The sequence below is a fragment of the Zingiber officinale genome, chromosome 2B (assembly GCF_018446385.1).
Source record: "Zingiber officinale cultivar Zhangliang chromosome 2B, Zo_v1.1, whole genome shotgun sequence".
Lineage (NCBI taxonomy): Eukaryota > Viridiplantae > Streptophyta > Magnoliopsida > Zingiberales > Zingiberaceae > Zingiber > Zingiber officinale.
This window is the reverse complement of record NC_055989.1, coordinates 5,286,221-5,311,612: the sequence shown is the minus strand read 5'-3', so window position 1 is coordinate 5,311,612 and position 25,392 is coordinate 5,286,221. Positions and strand designations below refer to the sequence as shown.

At 44.0% G+C, this 25,392-nt stretch overlaps 2 protein-coding genes across 7 annotated transcripts; one reads left to right on the top strand and one right to left on the bottom strand.

Annotated features, from left to right (window-relative positions):
* Positions 1-6,269: 6,269 nt before the first annotated feature.
* LOC122045171 (calcium-transporting ATPase 10, plasma membrane-type-like) lies at positions 6,270-20,256 on the bottom strand. 3 transcript variants are annotated; one of them, XR_006129902.1, is made up of 9 exons: positions 19,820-20,256; positions 19,336-19,390; positions 17,281-19,229; positions 17,035-17,193; positions 16,656-16,827; positions 16,252-16,550; positions 15,887-16,152; positions 15,671-15,745; positions 6,270-15,532 (listed from the first exon to the last, which is right to left on the bottom strand). XR_006129902.1 is itself a non-coding variant. In XM_042605274.1 (8 exons), the coding sequence occupies exons 1-7, from the start codon at positions 19,994-19,996 to the stop codon at positions 15,904-15,906; spliced, it is 3,060 nt and encodes a 1,019-aa protein (XP_042461208.1). In that variant the 5' UTR covers positions 19,997-20,256; the 3' UTR covers positions 6,270-15,745; positions 15,887-15,903. The 3 variants fall into 3 exon arrangements, 2 of the variants coding, with proteins under 2 accessions (XP_042461208.1, XP_042461207.1); XM_042605274.1 differs by having other exon boundaries at positions 6,270-15,745; XM_042605273.1 differs by lacking the exons at positions 6,270-15,532; positions 15,671-15,745 and having other exon boundaries at positions 15,757-16,152.
* LOC122045175 (transcription factor bHLH103-like) lies at positions 14,509-15,678 on the top strand. Of its 4 annotated transcripts, none has more exons than XM_042605281.1 (4): positions 14,509-14,679; positions 14,759-14,848; positions 14,912-15,244; positions 15,328-15,678. In XM_042605281.1, exons 1-3 carry the CDS (start codon positions 14,509-14,511, stop codon positions 15,023-15,025), a joined length of 375 nt encoding a protein of 124 aa, XP_042461215.1. In that variant the 3' UTR covers positions 15,026-15,244; positions 15,328-15,678. The 4 variants fall into 4 exon arrangements, with proteins under 4 accessions (XP_042461215.1, XP_042461214.1, XP_042461213.1 ...); XM_042605280.1 differs by having other exon boundaries at positions 14,756-14,848; XM_042605279.1 differs by having other exon boundaries at positions 14,759-15,244.
* Positions 20,257-25,392: the final 5,136 nt, after the last annotated feature.

The window sequence follows — 25,392 nt, the reverse complement described above, 5'->3', positions numbered from 1 at the left end:
GTCGGCCATCAGCCACCAAGAGGACCCCGCGCTGAGGGAACGTGCCCTTGTTAGGAAACAAAGCCACACGTTGTCCAACATGTAGCAGCCGATCGACCCAAGTAAAAAGGAAAGGTATGAACTCTCATGTTTTGTTCGCTTCACCAATCAGCAACCCACAACACCCGTGATTGTCGGAGTCTCGGCCTGATTGCTCACCCGGCGCCGAGAAGCTATCGACGTCGATCACCTTCGCCCGATCGACGCCATCAACACCAGAGTACCGGACGACGGATGGCTAGGGAGTCCCCTCGAGCGGCAACATCATCATCAACCGAGGTCAATCCCCGAGTCTCACAAGAGCAAATGAGACCGTCCGCGCAGGAAGAAGAAAACAGGAACAACACTTCTCGGGGCGAGATCAACATCATTGCTGGTGGACCAATGGGCGGTGACTCAAACTGGGCCAAAAAGTCACACGCTCGACAGCTAAGGATCCATGCGGTAGGTTGTAGTCAGGAGCGGGCACAGGGACTTGAGATCAGCTTCGGGCCCAGAGACCTTGAAGGAGTTGAAGTACCGCATGACGACACACTCATCATCCGAGCGGTAAAAGCAAATTACACCATTCATCGCATATTCATTGATACAGGTAGCCCGATCAACATTATTTTTAAGAAGGCTTTCGATCAACTGCAAATTGATCGAGCCGAGCTACTGCCCATGACAACCCCGCTGTACAGATTTACTGGCAATGAGGTTCTGCTGGTGGGGCAAACCCGGTTGGCCATCTCGCTAGGAGAGGAGCCGCTGCGGAGAACGCGGACCACAAACTTCATTGTGGTCGACGCTCCCTCCGCCTACAATGTGATACTGGGGCGATCGACTCTCAATGAGTTCCGGACGGTCGTCTCCACCTTTTTTCAAAAGGTCAAGTTCCCCATGGAAGATGAGGTGGGAGAAGTCCGAAGAGATCAGCTGGCCGCTCGACGATGCTATTTGGAGATGATCCGAGCAGAATAGAGGTCCGCTCGGAAAGCGCCGCGCCAGGAGGTAAACACCATAAACGAACAGCCTCCGATTTTAGTTTATGAGGAAAAAGAGGAAGTACAGATCCAGATGAGCCGACTGGAGGCCACCACATTCGTTGCATCCGACCTGGAAGTAGGCTGGAAGGAAGAGCTGATCAAGTGCTTGCGGCGCAATCACGACGTCTTTGCATGGTCGACACACGAGCTACCGGGCATCTCGCCTAGCGTCACGCAGCATGACCTCCACGTCCGGCCGGACGCACGGCCCGTGAAGCAGAGGAAAAGGGACTTCAGTGCCAAGCAGAACGTCATCATCTGAGCAGAAGTTGAGAAGCTCCTAGAAGTCGGTCATATACGGGAGGTGCAATTCCCGAGCTGGCTTGCGAATGTGGTATTAGTCTCAAAGCCAGACAACAAGTGGAGGGTCTGCATCGACTTCCGGGATCTGAACAAGGCGTGCCCAAAGGACTTTTATCCTTTGCCCCGAATCGACCAAATGATGGACTCCACCGCTAGGTGCGAACTGATATGCATGCTGGATGCCTATCAAGGATACCACCAAGTCCCGCTCGCCCGAGGTGATCAGGAGAAAGTAAGCTTCATCACGACGGACGACACCTATTGCTACAATGTGATGTCATTCGGACTGAAGAATGTTGGTGCCACATACCAACGGCTCATGAACAAAGTGTTCCGGCAGCAAATCGGGCGAAACCTGGAGGTATATGTTGATGACATACTTATTAAGTCAAGCCGAGCGACCAACCTTTGTGCAGATATAGAGGAAACCTTCCAGACCCTGAGGGCATATGGAGTCAAGCTAAATCACCAGAAGTGTCTGTTCGGAGCAAAGAGGGGTCGCTTTCTGGGGTACATCGTTACCGAGCGGGGCATAGAAGCGAATCCCAGCAAAGTGAAAGCGCTGCAGGACATGCCGCCTCCCAGAAACTTATGGGAAGTGCAACGCCTTACCTGTCGGATAACGGCCCTGTCGCGATTCATCTCCAAAACGCCCGATCGGAGCTTGCCTTTCTTCAAAATTCTGCGCCGAGCCACCAAGTTCCATTGGGATGAAGAATGTGACCAGGCGTTCGAAGAATTGAAGGTTTATCTAAACTCTTTACCTGTATTAGCTAAGCCGAATATCGACGAGCCACTCTGCATCTACTTATCCTCGACCAAACATGTTGTTGGCTCGGCGTTAGTACGGCCAGACGGCGAAGAACAGCCAGTGTATTTTCTGAGTCACATTTTAAAGGATGCTGAATCCCGATACACTGGCCTCGAGAAGCTTGCCTTCGCGCTGGTCCTTGCCGCCCAGAGGCTTCGACCTTACTTTCTCGCACACACAATTATCGTCATGACGAACAGCCCTATGGGAAGAGTACTTCTTAATCCCGAGGCGTCCGGACGATTGATCAAATGGACAACAGAGTTCAGTGAGTTCGACATACAATACCAGCCCCAGATGGCCATTAAAGCACAATCATTGGCAGACTTCGTCACCGAGGTACAAAATCCCGAGCCCGGAGCCACTTGGAAGGTGTATGTGGACGGGTCGTCCATGCGGCAGGGAAGCGGCATCGGCATTCTGTTAATTTCACCACAAGAAGATCGTATACATCTGTCCGTTCGGCTGGATTACCGCCAACTAACAATGAGGCGGAGTATAAGGCCCTCATAGCTGGTCTGCAGGACGCTCGTCACGTAGGAGCTAGTAAAGTTCTAATTTATTTAGATTCACAGTTGGCCGCTCAGCAACTCTTGGAGCCTTCGAGATAAACAACGCGAGGTTGAAGTTGTACGTGGACGCCTTCGAAAAACTCAAGGCCAACTTCGAAGAAGTCAGTCTGCAGAAACTTCCCCGAGCGGACAACCAGGCGGGGGATGAATTGGCTAAACTTGCGAGTTCGATTTCACTGATCGTCATCCAACAACCGATCGAGCAAGTATCCTTAGTGGCTCACATTGACAGGATGGAGGGCCTCGCGTTTCCGAGCGACTGGAGGACGGCTGGTGTCGCCCTTTTTGCATGTCACGAGGCACTCCAAATTAATAAAGATTGAAACTCACATAAACTAAATGAATCACGTGTAGTAAGGAGTCCCAAGTCGTATTTTTCCAAGGTTAACTAGTGAATGTGTGTGTATCCTAGAATTGGTTCCAATCAAATTATTACATCAACAAGTTCTATTAAGCTCTTCCATTCTCAACTTCATTCAACAATGTGAAATAGAGGTAAACAATGAAAAACTCAAGTTATTCATTTACAATTTAACTCATGGTCAGCCTTAACAATCCAATTCACAGAATAAATGTATCAAGTAACAAGTGAACTTGAAATCTCAAACAAATTGTAAAACCAAAGTATCATCCAATTTTCAATTACACTTAATTCAACCATTAAACTAAAATGCATAATCACAGTAACCTTCAATAGAGGAACGCAAACAAAAACCTTCAGTTAAGCATTCACGAATTACACTCAATCACAGCCCAATAGATCCAATGTAAGAACAAAGACTAGCTAACTAAATAACCTAACCTAATCAAACTAAGGTTAATCAGAACATCTAATTCAAAAACACAAACTAGTTAGCTAACTAATTAATAGTTAAACAAGATTCGGATTGCAGTGATTTAAACAAATCAGAATTGCAAAATCAAAAAGATACGGGTTTGCAAAGTAAATTCAAACCAGAACTGAAACAAGGAGAAATTGTAAAGACAATGAATCAGATCTGACGATCTGAGCAAGTTTGAAATAATTCAAAGACAAAGAATAAGAAAACAAAACCCTAGCATTCCACAACCAAACCCATAGCAAAAGCTTCCCCAATCTACTGTAAAACAGAGTCTCCTCTGAGAAACACTCTTCGGGAGACCACCGGTGATGAACAAAGCTCTCAGCTAGTGCCTCCTTTCGATCATAGCCTCTGAGAAACACCCTTCGGGCTCACAGATCAGGTAACACTCACATCGCTCGAAATCAGTAGCTGAATTCTGGAATCTTGCGTTACTCGGCCAATTGATCAGATCAGCGCGAATGCAGCAAATGAAGTGAAGATGGAATGAATTCCGGAGCTTCTGAGAAACACCATTCGAGCTCCGGTGGCTGATGAAATCGCAGAGCATGGGAAACACCCTCTGCCTGGATCGCGGGAAGGGGAACAGAATCTCGAACTCACGGACTGGGAAACACCCTCGACCGCTTCCTGACCTCGGGCGACGAACGCCGACAGCTCACTGATCGCCGGCGATGAAGAAACCTAGCTCGCGAATCTAGAAGTTGGAATGGGAGTGTCGACGTCTCGCGGAGAAGACGAAGGCACTGTAGCACAAAATCGCGAACCGAGCTCAAGCTTCACTGTAGCTTCTCAAAGGTTTTATACCCCTTTCAAATATGATCCAACGGTCCAGAATCTCCGAGCCTCGATCAACGGTGGAAAACATCCTAGATCTGGATCAAAACTTCTGGATCTTCATCAACGATCCAGATCTATTCCTCATTAGGGTGGATGAGCCGGATCTTCAATGGATGGCCCAGATCTCTCAGATCTTCAATGGATGGCTATAACTATTCTGGACCTTGATCGCTTCGTTTAACCCTATATTTTAGCCCAAGTGTGGCTTGATCTGATCGGGTCCATGACCCTTTTGATGCCTACAAAATAAAAAATAAATATTAGCATCAAATAAAGCCACAATAACATAATTTGTAATTAAGTCCAAAATTGATACAATGTATAAAAATGTAGTGTAAATATGGGTTCTATATATGAAAACTACATCAAACCATGATTGTATGAATAAGAATAGTGTAGTAAAATCATGGTTATCAAATTCCCCCACACTTACTCTTGAACGTCCCGTGAAAGTCAAGAAAAACTAAAATTCCTACTTAAATGACACCCCCTAAACAATTTCCTAAACATGATTAGAAAATAAAGAAAGTAAACCATCTAAGATTATCACATTCCAAAATCTCAAGCATTCATGGACTTCAAACTTTACTCTTGGTTAACTACATAATAATTTCCATCTATCATGAATAAATTGAAATTGATTTCACACTAAAAACCTCACAAGATAGAGTTTTTGTAGCCCTCATTCTATCTCACATGTAATCACAAAAATGGAGGGCACTCATGCTTCTTGTGCTTCTTACCCTACCATAAGCTTGCTTATCTTCTACTCTCTACCATGATCATGGATATAAATCACAATATGAAGGTTAATCATGAAAAGGAAAATGTAAGAATATGAATTAAGTGCACATCAAAGCATTAGTTACAAGAAAAGAAAAGAAAAGAAAGAATTAGCAACAAGGAAAAGATAAGAAAGAAAGTATGAAATTTAGTTCTAGTGGAAGACATGGATACAAAGAATGTTATATAAATAAATTTCAGCCCATACTTCCCTCTTTACACTTCTTCCATAACATTCTTCCTATTGCTTCACCACTGTTCAACAATTTCAGTTTCTCATTCCTCTAATAACTAACCCTTAAAAACCATTTCATTCATTCCCAATTCTAGCAATCTTCATTTACTTAGCTTCAATTCTTAGCCTTTCAAAATTCCGGCACAAAAACTGCATAATAGCACTTAACCTTCATTGCATTTGTCTCCTTCCTGTCAGCATGCAAAACTCACTGTACATCTCCCTTTCAATTGTTCCTTCAAGTTCTAACTAATAATCCTACTCATACTTGAACTTCTACAGCTTTACCTTGTAGTACATCACTGACCAATTGCAAAATGACCATGAATTCAGCTCTGCAATTCCAATTTCATCAATTGATTCAATAAAATTCTATCAAATTCGTTCGCAACATCATGGAAGGAAAATGCAACTCCATTTGTTTCAAATACTGCAAGATCTTCACTGCTTTTCCCTCTGAATGAAAACACACCCTTGATACATCATCCTGCATTCTGGAATTGACTTCAACATTTCAGCATTTCTGCCCTTGGATCATAACTTACCTCCCCCACACTTAGAACTTTGCTCGTCTCGAGCAATGAAACTCAACAAGTACGTAACAAGTTGAAATGTTAGCTATAGGAATAAAATTGCAATTTCTGTTATGTTCTGTTTCCTCTATTATTTAATCCCTGCAGCATTCTGCAATTTCAAAGAATTTAGCATAGTGCAGATTTACAATTTTGCATTTTATCACTCATATAATCATCAGTGTTTCAAAATCATTTATCTGTAACAGGCAATGAAATGAATTAACAATCTGCCCAACAGAACTTAAATATCAATCTGCAATTTCAAATTAACCCTGAACTTAATATACAGATTCTGATACAGGCTGATTTCTGCAAGATTATCTAGCAAGTTGAACTCTAAAAGATAATTCAATTGGTATTAATTGCAAGGACTTTGAATTCCATTAATTTCAAATAAGCAAGAACAAGAAAACTCTGCCCCTAATATGACTTTTTGACATCAGAATCCAATTCCTGAGTTGATGAGTTTCAGCTCTGCATTCATTCCACTATTTTCAACTTTCAGATTTCAGCTTGTACTCCAGTTATCACAACAAATGTAGAATTTCTGATCTTCTGTAAGTCCCTGAATTTTGTATCAACTTGACATCATTTAGCCTCCAAAAATTCTAATTTCAATACATCTTGCCTCTTAAGATCCCTATCAAATCAACCTCCAAAAATTTCTGGATTTAAGCAACTCAAGCTTGCTATAATTCATTTTCCAGAATTCGTACAGAACCTGCCTAGAAATCTGCAGATTTCTGTGTTTACATGTATCAGAATTATGTTGCTATATAAAGACCTCTTAATAACATATATCTCAGTAGCACTTCACAATTCAAATAATTTCTAAAATCACATTTCAATCAGCTGCCTTCAAAATTCATCAAGGTTCAACAATTCAGTTCTTCTGCACTTCATATTCATAGTGTTAAGCTTCAATCGTCTCAAATTCTCTCCACTGTTTTGAGTTTTGTATCAAGAAGTAGCTATTGTCCTCCTTTCTTCAGAATTCTTGTTCCAATTGAAAGTGCTCCACAAGTGGAATGGTGCTCTACCAATGAATTACAAATTTTGATCCATGTTTATCAGATTTCAGTAGCTATAAAAACTTCACTGTTCCTGCAACTTCTTAAATTCAATTTCAGAATGGATTGAGAAGCTCCCCACTACAATAGATTTACTAATTGCAACCAAGCTCATAGAATCGAATTCAGCATTACTCTTCCAGCATATTAACAGAATGACAGATTCAATTCCCTGTCTTCAGCTTTAAGTTTTCAACTTGTGTCATCTATTTCACAATTTTCTGTTCTTGAACCAACCCAAACAGTCTTTCAGTAGATACATTCACCTTGCTCTCCACAGCTAAAGCAGCATAAACTAATTTCAAAGATTCAGATTCTATGTTTCCATGTTGTTTTCTTTCTAAACCAGCATCAACACATAAACGTAGCCCACAATCTTCAGAGATGGAATTGCAATATAACTTCAACTCAACTTTTCAACAGAAAAATCAAATTCACTAATTTCAGAAGCTTTCAATAGCTTGGTCAGATTTCAGAGTTTTTGAAAATTCATGTTTCAACTTGTTGTTGCAATGAAGTAACAGATTTGAAGTAATGGATCCAACTATACATTTCCAAAATTCAGTATCAAAGGTTCCACAATTGCAAAATCAGATTCAATGAGGTTAAAGGAATTCTTGCATTTCCAAAACAAACAGTCACAGATTCGGCAGCTTCATTGATCTCCATTTCAGCAATTTGATACTTCCTAAATCCTATCTTATTCAGCTTGAGAAGTCATGGAAAGTAATTAAACTCCATATATTGCTGACAATTCAATAGCTTCAGTGTATTACCTCACTTATTTGAGTGCTGCACAAAACATTTTTATAAACTTTTACTGCATTCTGTTATTTTTTAACAGATTTCACTTCAAACTTCAACTTCTGTCATTTTCTATTCGACAATAAAAGATCTTCAAATGCTTTCTTACTGAATTTAAAAATTAGCTCTGCAGAGTTGGTACACACTTGATACAGTTCAAAAACTGAAATCTATTTGTTACCTCACTGTTTTAACCATACTTCTGCAGAATTGAGCAATATACAGATCTTGAAATAATTGCACTGTCCACAACCTTTATAACCACCTAGCATTCCACCTTTCTGAAGTGATTCCTGAATTTGAAACTTCTAAAATTGCTGCACAGTAGTAATGTTCAGATTCAGCACAGAACGTGCCCTTGTGAAGCTTTCAAAATTCTGTTCACAACATTTTGTGAAGAAATGGAGAACAATGAAACACCATTTGAGTATCAATTAGCTCTGATTCTTACTTGAATTTCGCATTCTGACTTTAATGACCAGATTCCAATAACTACAAAAGCTCAATGTTTCAGCATTTTGCCCCTCTGTTTTGCACACTGCATTTCTGTTTTCCGGCTTCTATTACATTTTGTTTTTCAACTTACAATCTAGTATGGATCCCAGAGTGTTCCAGGTCGGCGACCTAGTATGGAAGAAGGTGAAGCCGGTCGGCGATGTAAGCAAGCTGGAGGCCCCATGGGCCGGGCCCTTCAAGATCATCAAGAAGCTCCGATCGGGCGCATATTACCTTGAAGATGAAGATGGACGACAGCTAGAACGACCATGGAGCACTAACCATCTTCAGTCGTACAGCGCTGGGTGAAAAGTGCGCCAATGTGATGCATTATATGTACTTTCCCTTCTTCGATTCCCTGTGAGTGCAGGAATGAAATAAAAAAACAACGTATGTGCCGAACGGCCAAGGTACATCAAACAGTCGAGCGGCGACGTTAAACTCTAGAGTCGAACCGGCGACTATAAATCCCCCGGTCCGAAGACCGTCGAGCGGCGACGTTAAACTCTAGAGTCGGACCGGCGACTATAAACCCCCCGGCCCGAAGACCGTCGAGCGACGACGTTAAACTCTAGAGTCGAACCGGCGATTATAAACCCCCCGGCCCGAAGACCGTCGAGCGGCGACGTTAAACTCTAGAGTCGAACCAGCGATTATAAATCCCCCAGCCCGAAGACCGTCAAACGGCGACGTTAAACTCTAGAGTCGAACCGGCGATTATAAACCCCCCGGCCCGAAGACCGTCGAGCGTCGACGTTAAACTCTAGAGTCGGACCGGCGACTATGAACCCCCCGGCCCGAAGACCGTCGAATGACAACCTTAAACGCCAGAGTCAAACATCTACTATAAAACTCCGCCTTTGCATCATTTCAATCTGACAGGTCAAACGGAAAAGAGGTGGTCCTGTGCTGGATTGTCGAGCAGCGGCTCGGACATCAAAAGACGAGGGTCTCACAAATTCAATAGCGATCAGGGGAACAGATAACTCGCTCAAATATACATAAGGATAAAAGCAAACAGTGAAAGGCCAAAAATTCATTAACCAAAATAGGCTGAGCGGCAAGTACATGCAGGGAAAGAGGTCGAACGACCAGTACATATCCATGACTTACTCTAGATAACTAAAAATCTCATCTGAAATCGTGGTAAGCAGCTCAGCATGATCACGGACGGGGATGGTGAAATTCTCAGGGAGCCGACCCTTTGTCTTCAGATAGTCAGCCGTAGCGGTGATGGCTAACTTGAACGCATGGATGAGCCGAGCACAAGTTTTCTCAACAAATTTCTCCGAATGGATGTAGTTCTGCTGCATGACAATAAAACGACTAGGCTCGACCTCCTGATATTCTTTGAGGGCAGCTCGAGAAGCCTCCAGTACGTCTTGAAGAGTCTTCAGGTAAGCCTGGAGAGCGATCACCTCCGCCGAGCGGCTAGCCTTCTCGGCGGTAAGTAGATCAGTCAACTCCTTGACCTTCAGCTCGAGCCTCGACATTCTTCGCCTCCAGGTCGGTGACGGCCCTATTCTTTTTGGAGGTAGCCAAGTCGATCTTTTTGTCATAAGTCTTTACTTGGGTCTCGAGCCGGTCCACCATAGTTTGCAGGCCCGATGATTTGTATTGCTCAGCGTCCAGCAGTTTGTTGGTCTTGTCCAGATTCGCCTTCAGCTCGGCGTAAGAGAGGCCCTGAGGGGGAGCCCCACCAGAGACTTTGAGTCTCTTGAACTCCTCCTCCAAAGACGTCAGGCAGTCGCATACTGCTATGCTCTCCACCCAGTACTGCAACCAGGTCAGAAAGGAAAAAGTCAAGTACCGAACGGAGATGAAAAAACGAAGGATTACGGTAGGAGTTACCCCGGTGGCTTGTTGCAGATGACTGTTGCAGAGTAGCCCAGGGGGCATCAGGGCAATACGCTCCCGAGCGTCCTCCCAGACCTTCGCCAGCGATCCCCGGATGGTTATTTGGTGCTCGGGGCTCATCGGTTCGTCGGCCGCCTGCACATATTCCTCCGTCGGTAGGTGGAGTATGGCCTTGATCGTCCTGCGCCCGCCAGGCGCAGACTGAGCAGACGCTGAAGGGGCTGCGGACTGGCCGATTGGCTCGGAGCGAATGAGGGATCGCCTGCTTGTCTGTTGAGCAGGAGGGAGTGAGCTGAGGGGCTGAGCCGCGATGGGGTCGGAAGGCTAAACGCCTTGAGATGGGGTCCTGTCGAAAGATATGGCTTCCGCAGTTGCCGGAGCCAATTGAGGGGGATCGTCCATCTGCTCGGACGCATGTACGGCTGAGGTGGTCGAGCGGGTGGGTGTGCCCGTTCGGCGGCGTTTGCGTCCAATCAATGGAAGTTCGTCATCGGAAGACCCAGCTTCCTCGAGCTGAGTGGTCGATTGAGTACACAAAGGAGCGATCTCTCCTGCTGCCTCAGTAGTGGCGGTCCGAGCGGCAGACGCATCGCCCATCGTCTGCACCTCTTCGCTCTCGCCTTCGTGGGAGCCGACTGGGGCGATGCCAAGTCTCTCCGCCTCCTGCGCGGCAGACGCCTCTATCTCGGCAGTCTTGCGCTTCAGCATGCCGAGCGCCACCGACATCATGGTCGTAGCTTTAAGGAAGAGAAAAGAAATCAATTAGACCCAAAGAAAAGGAGAGAAATATATTTCTTACCAGAGTCGTTCGGAAGCCACGTTCGGACTGGACTTAAGCCGAACAGGTGCAGCATCCCCTCGGGCAGCAACTTGTGGATGTCTAATTTCAGGTCGGCCAACAGGTTAGCCGCGTGGAGAAAAGCAGGCTCGGTCCTATACCTTTTCAGGTCGGGGGGAGGCGGCAGCAAAGTTTGCCATTGGGTTCGGAAAAGTGGCGGCTCGGGAAAACTCAAAAAGAAAAAATAGTCCTTCTAGTGCTTATTGGAGGTAGACATTTTATCAAAAAAAATCAAGCCGGTCCGAGATTGAAACAAGAAGGTGCCCGGCTCGGACTACTTGGGATAGTAAAAATAATGAAAAGTCTGAGGCTTGAGATGTTGTGCACTCGGAAGAGCACAACTACGCCGCACAGCAGCCTGAAGGAGTTAGGCACGAGCTGGTCAAGCGGAATGCGAAAGTAGTAGCACACTTCTATGATGAATGGGTGGATTGGAAACCTAAGGCCAGCTACGAATTGGTCGCGGAAGAAGGTAACAGTGCAGGCCGGTGGGTCATGAGGCCGGTCGGATGGCTCGGCCAAGGTGAGCTTGTGGTCAACAGGGATGTCATATGCGCTAATCAGATTAAAGGCATCTCCCGAGTCGAACCGACTCTCCATGGCGTGATACCAAAGGCCGGGAGAGGGGGCGGAAGAACTTGTCATGGTCGGAAAATGAAAACACAGAAAGTTCGTCTAAAAGATTGACGGAGAGAGCAACGACAGAGGCGACGCCAAGGAAAGCAAAGAAGCAAAATGATAAAACTCAATACAATTCTTAGAAAATAAAGATAGTAATGAGACCAAATCGATCATTATATTTATCAAGAACTAAATGGGTGCTTTTTAGGCACAGAGCAAAAGAGAAAATAAATCATATTTTTCATCACTTAAATCCGAACAGCTGTAAATGATAGAATAGACATAAAGAAAAAATCAAATAATTTATGATTATAAATATATCTAAATAAAAGTTAAATTTAATGTCTATCAAGGAAATGAAATGATAGAACTTGTTATTGCTAAAAAAAATAATAAAATCTTTTATTTTGATTAGGCACAATATGGGTGAATGCATCACATTTGAATTTAATTAAGCAAGGAGCATAGTAACACCAACCGGATCAGCATGTTAATGTTAGGTACAGTTTCTTTTCTCCAATCTCAATGAGCAAAAGAAGCATAAAGAGGGGAGTTGGAAAAGAGGAAGAGGTGGAACTCAAAGAAAAAATTAGCTTTTTTATTTTGCATTGTATGGATAAGATAAAAAATTTCTAATTCATGTTCTTATTGATCAAAGGAGAAAACATCACCAACTATTGAGAAATCTAACGAAGCTAGGATTGAGAGATATTGAAGAAGAATAAATTAGATTTTATAAAATAATATCCATAATTTAAAATAAATTTATTTTTTTAAATAAAGAGCTCCTTTATGACTCTATTCATTTGAATCATAATGAGATTTTGTGAAATTCGAACCTTTGATCAAGATTGAGGTCATATAAATATTTATTCACTTGGTCCTTATTTTGTTCTGTTTACTTAAAATAATATACATAAAAATATATTTAATATATTAAAAATAATGACCCCAACTTTTAGAGAATAAGATTGTACAATCTTTTATCATATGAGTTTATTCTTTTTCATTCTCTTTAAAAATATATATATATATAAATATATTTAATACACTAAAAATAATGGGTCCTAATAAAAATTAGGGTCTTAGGCATAGGCCTTAATGACCTATGCCTAAATACGGCCCTAGGTCAAAATATTAGTCGATCCAATATTCAAAGTTTACTAAATAAATTCCGAGGAGATCCTGAAGAAGTCGGCGTTAATCGCCCTCGGGTCGATAAGGCACTCAGCGGCAAGCAAAACTTTTCAAGGCCCAGCGGGTAGGCCGCCGAGCGGTTTCCCGGAACCCTCACAGTGTTAGAACGGAGAAGCACTTACCTCAGTGGTCGAGCGGCCGCTACACCCCCGAACTATTAGTCCAGTCAGTCAGACTTTCAGTCTCCTTCGATTAAACTTGAGGGAAAGACACGTGATCCGGTGGTAAAAGAGGGGGTCCGGCTGTACAATGGTCAACGACACGTGAAAGTCAAAGTCAAGAGGGGCAGACTAATGTTCTGGCCGAGCGGGGAGGTCGCCTCGTCGATCGACCGTGATAGCGCCCAGGCCGGCGCGAAGACAGCTCGATCGCAGGTCGAGTTTCCGATGCTCAGGGGTTCTCGTATAAAAGGGTCGATGCGCCGAGCGGCATGCTCGCTCGGCCGAGCTACTGGCCAACTAAGGCTGCATGCCCGTCCGAGTATGTGACCGATCGACTCTCCCGCTCGACCTAGTAACGGACAAGAGACGGAAGAGGACAAAATGGACAGCTGGCGATATCCTTCTCGAGACATGCGCCGCCGACAAACAGCATGATCGACGGCTAGACCGGACAGAAGATCGTACGGTGGAAGTTTCCACTGTCATGTCAGAGATATGCTCGGGCGATTGTGGTATGGCGTCAGACGTACTTTTCCGACACGCCCATCTTGAGGTATGCTTGGGGAAGCATGCACGCCTTGGCGCGCGTGCATTCACCTCCCCGGGGTCCTATATAAGGACCCCTAGACTTCGACGGAGGTATGCGATATTCTTCACTGTAGCTACAGTCTCGTTATTTTGCTTCCGCTTCTTCTCCCCGTTGCCTGACTTGAGCGTCGGAGGGTCGTCGCCGAGAACCCATTCCCGGCTCGGCTTTGCTGCAAGTTCGCCAGAGGTACACGCCATCTGGGAGTTTATCCAAAGACAGGATAGAGCGTCATGTCCCAAGCGTCCATCGACTCGACTCTCGGACAGGATCAAATTGACACTGTGTGTGAAAACGTACCTGAATTTGAGCAGAGAAGATGAAAAGAGCTGGACAATCGCACCTGAATCCGTCATGGTAAGATATATCCGTTAAAAATTTACTGTAAGATTTATTGAGATAAATACTTATATAAGTATAGTATAATATCAATATCGATAGGTAGGATATGATAAGAGATAATAATATAGAATAGTATACTTGTAAAATATAAAAAAGTATCTAATTCTAAAAATAAAAAGGAAAAAAACAAAAAGAAAAACACGACTAAAAAATGATGTTAAATGAAGCGAATCTTGAAGCTGGTACTTCCGAAGCGGCGCAGATAGGCACAGATTCTGATCTATCGGGTTTCGGGTGGCGGGCGTTGACCGAATGCGACTTGCGCGCAGCCCGAAGCAAGCGCAGGGATCCGAATCCGAACCCAACGGGCAGTCGGCCACTCACATCTCCTCCCTCCGCCTTCCCATCGACGCCCATAGCGAGGCCAAACAAGATGCAGAGAGCAATGCCATAAATACGAGATCTGCCAGATTCTGCAAGAACGAGAGAGAAGGTTCCTCCGCTCCGAGATGGAAGAAGACGGAGGAGGCGGCGGAGGGTTGGGCTTCATGGAGCTGCTTACTTCGGGGAAAAGCATCTTGCTCTTCGACGGCTCTGCTTCTTCTTCGACGGTCTGTTTCAGTGGGAAACAGGAAGAAGAAAGAGAAAAAGAAAACAGCAAAGTTTCTGAGAATTCAAAGGTTCTTTCTTGACTGAGTTAACCTTCATTCCAACCGCAATTTGGTTTTCTGTATTTATCTATCGCTTTGCTATCAGAAGATTGCCGGAAAGAGATTATCAACCTCCATTATGACGCCGAAAACAGAGTGCCCTGCTTCAGCTACCAGCAGCTTCCATGGCGGCACCAAGGTCCCTTTCATATATATGCGCATTTTGGCTACGTCCATTATTAAACAAATCTGTGAATCGCAGAGGAGGAAGGAAAAGTTGGGAGATCGAATTACGGCATTGCAGCAGCTGGTTTCTCCCTTTGGCAAGGTGATTGTTAACCGTGATTATATCAATTTCATGGCGACATTGGCTTGATCGTTTACTCCCAGTACTGTCTCTCTGTTGCAGTCTGATGCTGCCAGTGTTCTCCACGAAGCCCTAGGTTACATCCGCTTCTTGCATGACCAAGTCCAGGTTCATAGCTATACCTCCCAAATTCGACACCTATAGTTTTAATATATCAATAAATCTGTTCTCTGTCAGGTTCTGAGCTCGCCGTACCTGAGGAACTCGCAGTTCGTGGAAGAAATTGCAGTAAACCTTGATTAAAACAGAAACTTTTAGGCTTTCCCTGCGTGAATCCTTCTTCTTCAGTGTTCACTCCTTTGGCGTTGCAGGCGGAGGAGGAAGAAGCAAGAAGGATCGATGATCTAAGAAGCTGGGGCTTGTGCCTGGTGCCGGTCTCTTGCGCGGAGCTCGTGACGAGCAGCAATGGAGCTGATTTCTGGTCGCCGGCTATGGCTACCACGACGGGGGGCAGCAAGTCATCTTCCTCCATTTCCAAGCACTAAGTTCTTTCTTAGAGTTGACAGAATCTAGATACTGCAGAATCTTGTTTAAGATCATAATTCTTGGAAGAAGCAACAACAACGTTTGACCAAGTAATTAGACTTTTAAAGTGGTTGTCTCTTCTTCTTCGAAGAGCATAACGAAGTTAATCAATACAAAGAAGATTCTTACTGTGCTTACGTGTCTTCAGTCAAGCAATACGTGAGCAATTTCCATTTTCAATTGAGTGTTGAACAAATCTTTCAACTGTTAAAAGGAAAAGAACAAGAAAATCTAAACGACTGAAGAGTTTAGAGCTAAAATTGCTCTGTCAATTCTCATTTGTTGAAAAATTAAGGGAATGGATAAATTCCACAACAGCATCTAAATTTACTTGTATTCAATTACCTCCTGTTGCATGACCTCTAACAGGATCTTGCGGGTAACAGCTTGAAGAGTGCAGCAATTGGCATTCCTACGGATCCAATGAAAACAGTCACGAGCCATTGCGCCGCTGTAAGTGGCGTTGTGTTCGCAAAGTCACCGAGAAACTGGACAATGACGAATTGGAAGATGATGGTGCTCATAAGCACACATAGAAAGACATAATTCTGCAAGATGCCCTTGAATACATTTATCTTCTCCATCTCTCTTGAGCTGATCTCATTGAACACCTGCATCAGGCAACAAATTTTGTTGGGACCAACATGAATTCTAACAAAGACTAGTAGAATGCTCTATAAATATAAAATGTCTATTTAAAGATAGTTTACCTGGCAGAAAACAAAGGAATTGAATGTAATTGTGTTGAGTGTGAGATCAGCATCAGGGCCACTGAGCCTAAATAACTCTTTTCCTTGTGTCTGGAGACACCACATGATAATAAACTGATAGATTGATTGTCCCAAGATGTTTCTCCACATTGTATTGGTGATGAATTTCCCAGTCCTTCCAACGGGTGTTCTTCGCATTAAGTCATCATTTGGTGGCTCAGTTGCTAATGCTAATGCTCCCAAAGTATCCATAATCATGTTCACCCAAAGTAGTTGAACAGCTGTGAGTGGAGCACTTCCTACAGAAGAAGTCCAAAGAAATAGTAAGAAAAATGGGAAACATGGTAAACTTATTGCAGAAGTGTTGATAGAGAAGTATTGGAAGCATGCTGAGTATGCCTAACCTGACCAACATGCCGACGAGAAGTTAACAATTAGAGCAACCACGTTAACAGTGAGCTGAAATTGCACAAACTTTTGAATGTTGACATATATGGACCGTCCCCACTTTGCTACAGTCACTATTGTTGAGAAATTGTCATCCAGAATTATGATATCGGCACTTTCTTTAGCTACCTGCATCAAGTAAGTCCAGGAAAGTGTTGATATTAGTATTTTGCTATTCCTGAAGTAGTCTCAGCGATAAATTGTGTAAGAACAAACTGCCTATTGACTTGACCGAAAGAAAACTAAAATGCATAAAAGAAGCCAAACATTGTGATGTAATTGGAGCATCATAGTGCTTTGGACGAATATTACAAAGTAAAAGCATTCAAGAATTACCTCAGTTCCTGCTATGCCCATTGCAAGTCCAATATCTGCCTCATGGAGTGCAGGGGCATCATTTGTGCCATCACCAGTCACGGCAACAACTTCGTGGAACAAGGTCCGCAAATGCTTAACTAAGGTATGCTTATCCATTGGCGACGATCTAGCCATGACCTTGCGGTAAACAAAAGATTAACAGTTAGTTATGATAGAACATCATTGAATAGAAAACTAGTAAATGTAGAAATCCAAGAAAGCTACCTGAATCTTTGGAATCAATTCATTCAGCTCCTCCAAATTCTTCTCTCGGAATTCAGGACCTTCTATAGCAATACCATCATCAGTGAGGATACCACATTCCCTGGCAATTGCTTTTGCGGTATTTATGTTGTCACCAGTAACCATTCTAACAATAATCCCAGCAGCCCTACAAGTTGCAACAGACTCCTTCACGCCTGGACGAATAGGATCCTTAATTCCTATAATTCCTATGCATGTATATTCTTCTAACGGCATTTGCTCTTTGGCAGAGAAGTTATCGCCAAGTTCCTTGTAAGCAAGGCATAGAGTCCGAAGAGCTTCTCTGGCAAAGCTATCAATGGTGCTCTTAAGATGATTGATTGCATCATCATCAAGAGGTACGACATTGCCTGCAGAATCTACATAACTGTTGCAAGCAGACAAAATAATTTCAGAAGCACCTTTGCAGTGGGCACGATATCCTGCTTCGGGAAGTTGAAGAACTACTCCCATTCTCTTCTTTGTGGAATTAAAGGGCTCAACTTTGACGAGCTTTGTTTCCTGTCTTTGAGCATGAAAGTCTCCACCAAGTGATAGACCAAATTCCAACAGTGCAGCTTCTGTGGGTGTTCCCAGGATTTCAAGCTTTCCTTCTTGATTGGTCACAACCTCACCACCGGTGTTGTTGAAAATGGACTGGAGAAGAGTTTTTCGCACAACGTCTGCTATATGGGAACTCACATTACCATCTTTCTCAGAACTGACTTCCACAACATTTCTGCAGATACAGGCTTTCACCACAGTCATATGGTTAGTTGTTAGTGTTCCAGTTTTGTCACTGCAGATTGTTGTAGCTGAGCCCATAGTCTCACAAGCTGCGAGGTGGCGAACTAGTGCCTTGTCATTCATCATCTTCTTCATTGCAAAAGCAAGGCTCAATGTCACAGCCAAGGGAAGTCCTTCAGGAACAGCAACCACAACGATAGTGACTGCAATTGCAAAAAACTCGAGCATCTCCAGTGCATCATCACCAGACCAGCTCGATAACAAGTCTTCCTGGTATTTTCGAGCAACAAGTCTCTGAGCTAGCACAGCAAATGTTATAACTGCAAAAAACAAACCAATTTTTCCAATGATAGTTGCAACTCCATTCAATTTGACTTGTAATGGAGTTTCATCATCTCCTCCTTCGCTAAGCGTAGCGAGCAGCTTACCCCATTGGGTTCGCATGCCAACAGTGGTTACTAACATTTTGCATGACCCATCTTGGACTTTAGTCCCAGATAAAAGAAAAGGGTACGCTGCATTAACAGAAACAGGTTCACTCTCACCTGTTAGACTTGATTCATTGATCAACAAGGAATATCCAGATATAAAAAGACCATCAGTAGGGACTTGATCTCCGATCGATAAATGCACAATATCACCAGGAACAAGATCGTAAATGGAAATCTTCTGTCTGAAACCATCTCGTGTCACTTGGATAGAAATCTTCTTTTTCTCCTTATCCAAATCCTTGAACTGTAAGGACTGCCTGTAGTCACTAATAGCAGTCACAAACACAACCAATAGGATGCTCGCAACGATTCCAAGGCCATCGTGGGCACCTTTTGGCCATCCTTCCATTGCAATTCCAACAATTAGAGAGACAAAGGCACACACCGCAAGAATTATCAATGTAGTGTCCTGAAGTGCTTCCCAAACAAATACCCAAAAACTCCGAACTGCACTTTCAGTGAACTTATTTACACCATAAATCTCCTGCCTCTTCTTTAACTTGTTGCCAGTGGTAGAAAGTCCGTCAGTCGTAGACGCATTAAGCTTATTTATGATCCCTTCAACACCACCATGCATCTTCAGCTTCTTCACATCATGGCCTTCGACAATAGATCCCAATTCATTAGCACAAATCTGAAAACCTGCTGCACTGACCTCTTCAGGTACTACATATTCACTTCGTAAAGCAATTCCTGAAACGTAGATTGTGTTTACATATTGAGAAACACAAAAATATCACTTTATCAACCAACTAGATAGATGGACTAAACACAGATTAGAAGTGAGATTATAAATCACCATGTATGAACTGAAGTGCAGCTTTTGAAACCAAAACAGCAATCCGCAATTTCTCCTGTTAAATGCAACTAGTCAGTTTAATGGCTAATTTATCATTTCAAACAAGCCATATGAGCTGAGCTGAGCAGTGCAGTAAGATCTCAAGCTTCTAATGAAGCAGATTCTGCCATGGGGAGGAAGGTCAAGGATCGGTAGGGTAAACTACCGGAAGACCAAAACATCGAGCAGATGAGCAATTATTGTTGAGGAACCACAAGAAAATAATGGAAATTTTCGGACGCATCAAATGATGAAGAAACCGATGTTGGTCGTTGTTCACCAAGCTTGAGTTCTCCACTTTTCAGTTCGCAAAAGAAAGAATCCTTTTGTTTTTTTTTTTTTTTTGGTCAGAGATCGAAACCCTAATCCGATCCTAGCGGGGAACTACCAATTAGAGAAACAGTAGAACAGATCCAGGGCACGCCGAGAAGAAAAAGGGACCGACCTGGTTGGTTTTCTTCATGGCCTCGGCCTCGGAGCGCTTGGATAGGTTGGCGGTGAAACGAAACCTGCGCTTGGGGTTCTTGACGACACTGCAGAGCTTCCGCCATCGCCTCAGCGCCTCCTCCTCCGAGTTCTTCGCCTTCACTCCCCCGAAGTTCTCGTTCAGGTAGTTCTCCATCCCCCTTATCCCACGGCAACGCAGCAAACAGGAAGCAGACTCCGGCTCCTAACCAGCGACAAGCAGCAGAAAAAAATGCAAACTTTCCAACTTCCAGCGCTCCAAAGCTGAATTAGATGGAAGAAACTACTCCACTGAAGGCAAAAACTAGATCTGCAGAAGGAAGGAGTAATGGGCGACAACAATGAACAATGGAAGAGATCATGGAGGCAACAAGCGGAGTCAACTTCAGGATTGAGAGTAGGAGAAGAATTTCTTCCTGTTTATTGCGTGTCCAAATATAATTGGAGCATTTCTTTTTCATTTTTGGTGTTTGCCAGATTTTTTTTTAGACAGTTTAAGGTCCTACTAAAATTTCTCATCCAGAATGTAGATCGTATTTGTAATGGACGGTCTCCAACGTCTCAAATTTATCATTTATAAAATGATATCTCAAAATTATCAATAATTATAATTGATGCGGCAGAGGAGGGAGGTCTACCTGACACATGATCGACTATCAGGGTAGAGGTTAAAATCAAGATGGTCAATATCCGAGTGTCAAAGGATAGAACGGAGGATCATTACAATGGTCGGTCGATCGGTCAGGCCCTTGTCGGTAGGAGAAGGGTCCGAGCAGAGCCCCAGTTCGGATCGAGATGATACGCAGGACCATCTATGTGCAATACGGAACAGTAGGACGTCGAGGGAGACTGCACAACTGGTCTGAACGGGGAGATATGTTACTACACGGTCACCGCATAGAAGAACCACGAAAGCCAACAGAACGAAGGAGTTCAGGTTGAGCATCTATCCCGTTCAGCCAAGCAACGAAACTTGGCCATGGATGAAGCAGAGTCTCGGTCGAGAGGCTACCTCGCTTGGCCAAGCAGTGGAGCCACTGTAGTATTGTTCGACATCCTTTTGGGAGATAGTGTCGCTGACACGAGACATGGTCGACAGATGGATCGTACGGTAGAAATTTCTATTGTCGTGTTAGAGATATACATATCATATTAAGGTATGGTGTAAAAGGTACTTTTTTGACAATGTTCTTTCATGGGGCACATGGAAGAGCGTGTCTTGCCTTGAGAAACATGCACGCTATCCACCAGGGTTCTATATAAAGGAAGTCCTTCAATGCCGGAGGTACACGTTATTCTTGAATTATGCTGTTGCTACTGTTGTTGCTCCGCTTTTCTCCACATTCCGATCACTGACTTCGAACCACGGAAGACTGCATAGCTGGTCTGAAAAGGGAAGATATGTTACTACACGATCACTATATAGAAGAACCACGGAAGCTGACAGAACGGAGGAGTCCAAACCGAGCGTTTATCTTGTTCGCCCAAGTAACGGGACCTGGCCATGGACGGAGCAGAGTCCCGGTCAAGAAGCTACCCCGCTCGGTCAAGCAGCGAGACCACTGTAGTATCGCTCGACATCTTTTTGGGAGATAATGTCGCTGACCCGAGATATGATCGACAGACGGATCATACGATGGAACTTTCTACTATCGCATCAGGGATATGCATATCCTGTTAAGATATGGTGTTAGAGATACTTTCCTGACAATACTCTTTCATGGAACACATGAGAGAGCGCGCCCTGCCTCGAAAAGCGCATACACTGTCTACAAGGGCTCTATATAAAGAGAGTCCTTCATTAACAGAGATACACATTATTCTTGAGTTCTACTGTTGCTACTGTTATCGCTCCGCTTTTCTCTACATTCTAATAATTGACTTGAGTATTAAAGGCTCAATACTAAGACCCCTTCTTTGATCTGACATTGATGTTATATGTTTTGCAGAGCGAAACAAAGTCGAAATTCGATCAGCGAAATCGTCATCTCCTAACTTTTCAGGTTCATACAGGATAAATATTATATATGAAATATTTAATATATAATAAAATTATAAGATAAATTTTATACCGATAGCAATATTAAAAATTTTTAATACAACACTATATTATACCAAAATTTTTAATATACTATAAAATTAATATTATTTTTATATTTTGATACAATATATACTATATTAAAATTTCAATGTCTTTCCGAACATACTGCAATCCGCTGCACCTAAGGAGCTTGTATGTCAGTTTTCTTTCAATTGGCGTGAAGAGACAAAGGACTTGCGATTAGTCGGATGCTTCCACCCGGCTTCGTACGAATCAATCTTTATTGGTTAAAAGTTATTCGGCACCATTTATGCCTTTTAATAAAAAATTAAAATATTCTTTTTGATGCTAAAGCATCGCACCAAATAATTTTGTTGTTCTCCCTTCAATTAATTTTTAATTTTGTGATTAATTTTAATACGACAATTAAATGATTTTATTGGACTGACTTATTCGCCTTTGTGGAATAGTTAGGATAATTCCATCTTAGATTATTTATTTATCTAAACATTCGAATAAAATCGCAGAGTAGATCTGCATTCATCACTGCAAAATACAAAATACTTAAAGTGCACATGATGCACGTTTTAAAGGAATATAAATTCATTAACGTTGTTTAAAATGAAAATATTTTTAAAAAATATTTAAAATTATGACAGATTCCGTGTTGCATCAGGCTCAGCCAGCAAGCGGTGTCCGGCTCAACCTAGAAGTCGTGTCATGCATAGTTTCCCATATGATAGGATCATATTCTACGATGTGAAAGCACAAATAAATTTTAAATTATGTAGAATTAATTTTTATAGTAGGATTTGAGTAAAATCAGTAAAATCCGAATAGAATAAATAGGAACGGAACAGGATCAGATTTTTAGAGCTTATATTTTCTCCTTATGATTTAGTATAGATGATGTGCGCATAATATCTCTGATGTAATAATTATCGGTCGATTCTTAGGAATTCACGATCTTGAATTTACCTCATCATGCGCTTAAAGCATCTTTGACGTAATGGACAGAGTTCGATTCTCAGAAACTAACGATTTGAGGTTTACTCCATCATACATCTGGCGCCTATGTACCGTATGTACCTCCCTCCATATTCATGGAGTCAGCACTAGGGGACCATTAATATAGCGGATTTATATTTAAAGAGGTTATAATTTTTAACTTTAATTGAACCATGATAACTATAATATATCAAATTAAATTTCGCTAAAATATCTATAGTTAGTGATCCTGTCCGAACGCTGAATCAACGGACGCTGGGCACGTGGCGGTCTCCAAACTGCTGACGTAGATCTTCGACTGGTCGCGTGGGCGGCATACGGATCCATCTTGCCGACTTCCCTTGCCTACATTGTTCCGTGGGCCAGAGGCTGTTCACCTTGCTGGGATTTGCCTCGATGCCCCGCTCGGTCACTATGTAACCCAAGAAACGCCCGCCTTTTGCTCCGAACAGACACTTTTGAGGGTTCAACTTAACTCCATACTTCCTCAGTGTTCGGAAAATCTCCTCCATATCTTTAAAGAGATCGGCCGCTCGGACGGACTTGATGAGAATATCATCCACGTATACTTCCAAATTTCGTCCGATCTGCTCCCTGGACACTTTGTTCATCAAGCGTTGGTAAGTTGCTCCCGCGTTCTTCAGTCCGAACGGCATCACATTGTAGCAGTACGTGCCGTCGGCTGTAACGAAGCTAACTTTCTCTTAATTTTCTCGGGCGAGCGGCACTTGATGGTATCCCTGATAGGCGTCGAGCATGCATATCAACTCGTAGCCGGCTGTGGAGTCCACCAGTTGATCGATCCGGGGTAAAGGATAAAAATCCTATGGGCATGCTTTGTTGAGATCCCGGAAATCGATGCAAACTCTCTACTTGTTGCCCGGCTTGGAGACTAGTACTACGTTCGCCAGCCAGCTCGGGAACTGAACCTCGCGTATGTGGCCGGCCTCCAGGAGATTCTCCACCTCCGCTAGGATTATGGCATTTTGTTCGGCGCTGAAGTCCCTCTTCCTTTGCTTTACCGGCCGAGCGTCCGGTCGGACATGGAGCTCGTGCTGCGCTATACTTGGCGAAATCTCGGGCAGCTCATGTGTCGACCAAACGAAGACATCACAGTTTTTCTGGAGACATTTGATTACTTTCTTTTTCTGGCTCGCCTCCAGATTGGCCGCAATGAATGTGGTGGCCTCCGATCGGGTCGGGTGAATCTGCACTTTCTCTTTTTCTTCATAAACCAAAGAGGGTGGTTTTTCAGTAATGGCGTTTACCTCGATCCAGGGCGCCTTCCGAGCGGAATTGGATTCAGCTCGGACCATCTCGAGGTAGCATCGCCGAGCTGCCAGCTGGTCTCCTCGTACTTCTCCCACTTTATCTTCCACCGGGAACTTGATTTTCTGGTGGAAGGTGGAGACGGCCGCTCGGAACTCGCTGAGCGCCGGTCGCCCCAAGATAACGTTGTATACTGAGGGAGAGTCGACCACGACGAAGTTTACAGTCCGCGTCCTTCTGAGCGGCTCCTCTCCCAGCGAAATAGCCAGTCGGACCTGTCCGACCGGCAGAACCTCATTTCCCGTAAACCCGTAGAGGGGGGTTGTCATGGGTAGCAGCTCGGCTCGATCTATTTGCAGTTGGTCGAAGGCCTTCTTGAATATGATGTTGACCGAGCTTCCTGTATCGATGAAAACACGGTGAATAGTATAGTTAGCTATTACCGCTTTAATGAGGAGAGCGTCGTCATGTGACACTTCGACTCTCTCCAAGTCCTTGGGCCCGAAACTGATTTCGGGACCGCTCGTCCGTTCTTGGCTGCAGCCGACCGCATGGATCTGAAGCTGTCTGACGCTCGCCTTCTTTGCTCTGTTGGAGTCGCCTCTGGTCGGCCCCCCAGCGATAATATTGATTTCGCCTCGGGAAGTGTTACTTCTATTTTCTTCTTCCCGAGCGGACGGCCTAGGCTGCTCCCTAGACCTCCGGGGATTGTCCTCACGCCTCGGAGTATGGTGCCGCTCGGGAGTCTGTCTTTGTCGCCTGTCGGATATCATCCGATCGGCTTCATGAGGGCGCTGTCGCCTGTCGGACGATGACGATCGGCGGTGGCCACCCCGGTGCACGGGGTGGGCAATCAGGGAAAGGCTCTGGCAATCTCTTGTATTATGAGTGTCTGTCCGGTGAAATGAGCAAAACATTGGGGTCCATACCTTCTTTTTAGGTTTGGGCCGCTCGGCAGATACTTCTTGAATGGCGTGGGATCTTGCATGTTGCTGGGGGTGGGCTGCTTCAGCTCGCGGTCCTCTGGGCGGCTGATGAGCAGTGTGCGGCTTTCGTTAAGCAAGGGGCACCCGCTCGGTTGGAGTTTCCTTCATTCGGGCAGCTTGGGCTTCCTCCACATTGATGTATTCATTGGCTCGGTGTAGCATATGATCGTAGTCTCGGGGCGACTTCCGAATGAGCGAGCGGAAGAAGTCCCCGTCCATGAGGCCTTGCGTGAACGCATTCATCATCGT

What these genes read in the sequence shown, in the direction of transcription:
- LOC122045171 (XM_042605274.1), bottom strand. Translation starts at nt 19,996, where the DNA reads ATGGAGAACTACCTGAACGAGAACTTCGGGGGAGTGAAGGCGAAGAAC. An exon ending in TGCACTTCAGTTCATACATG is followed by an intron (nt 19,230 to 19,335) that starts GTGATTTATAAT and finishes TCTACGTTTCAG; the next exon opens with GAATTGCTTTACGAAGTGAA. An exon ending in CTCGTCGGCATGTTGGTCAG is followed by an intron (nt 16,551 to 16,655) that starts GTTAGGCATACT and finishes CTTCTTCTGTAG; the next exon opens with GAAGTGCTCCACTCACAGCT.
- LOC122045175 (XM_042605278.1), top strand. Translation starts at nt 14,509, where the DNA reads ATGGAAGAAGACGGAGGAGGCGGCGGAGGGTTGGGCTTCATGGAGCTG. An exon ending in AAGTTTCTGAGAATTCAAAG is followed by an intron (nt 14,680 to 14,755) that starts GTTCTTTCTTGA and finishes CTTTGCTATCAG; the next exon opens with AAGATTGCCGGAAAGAGATT.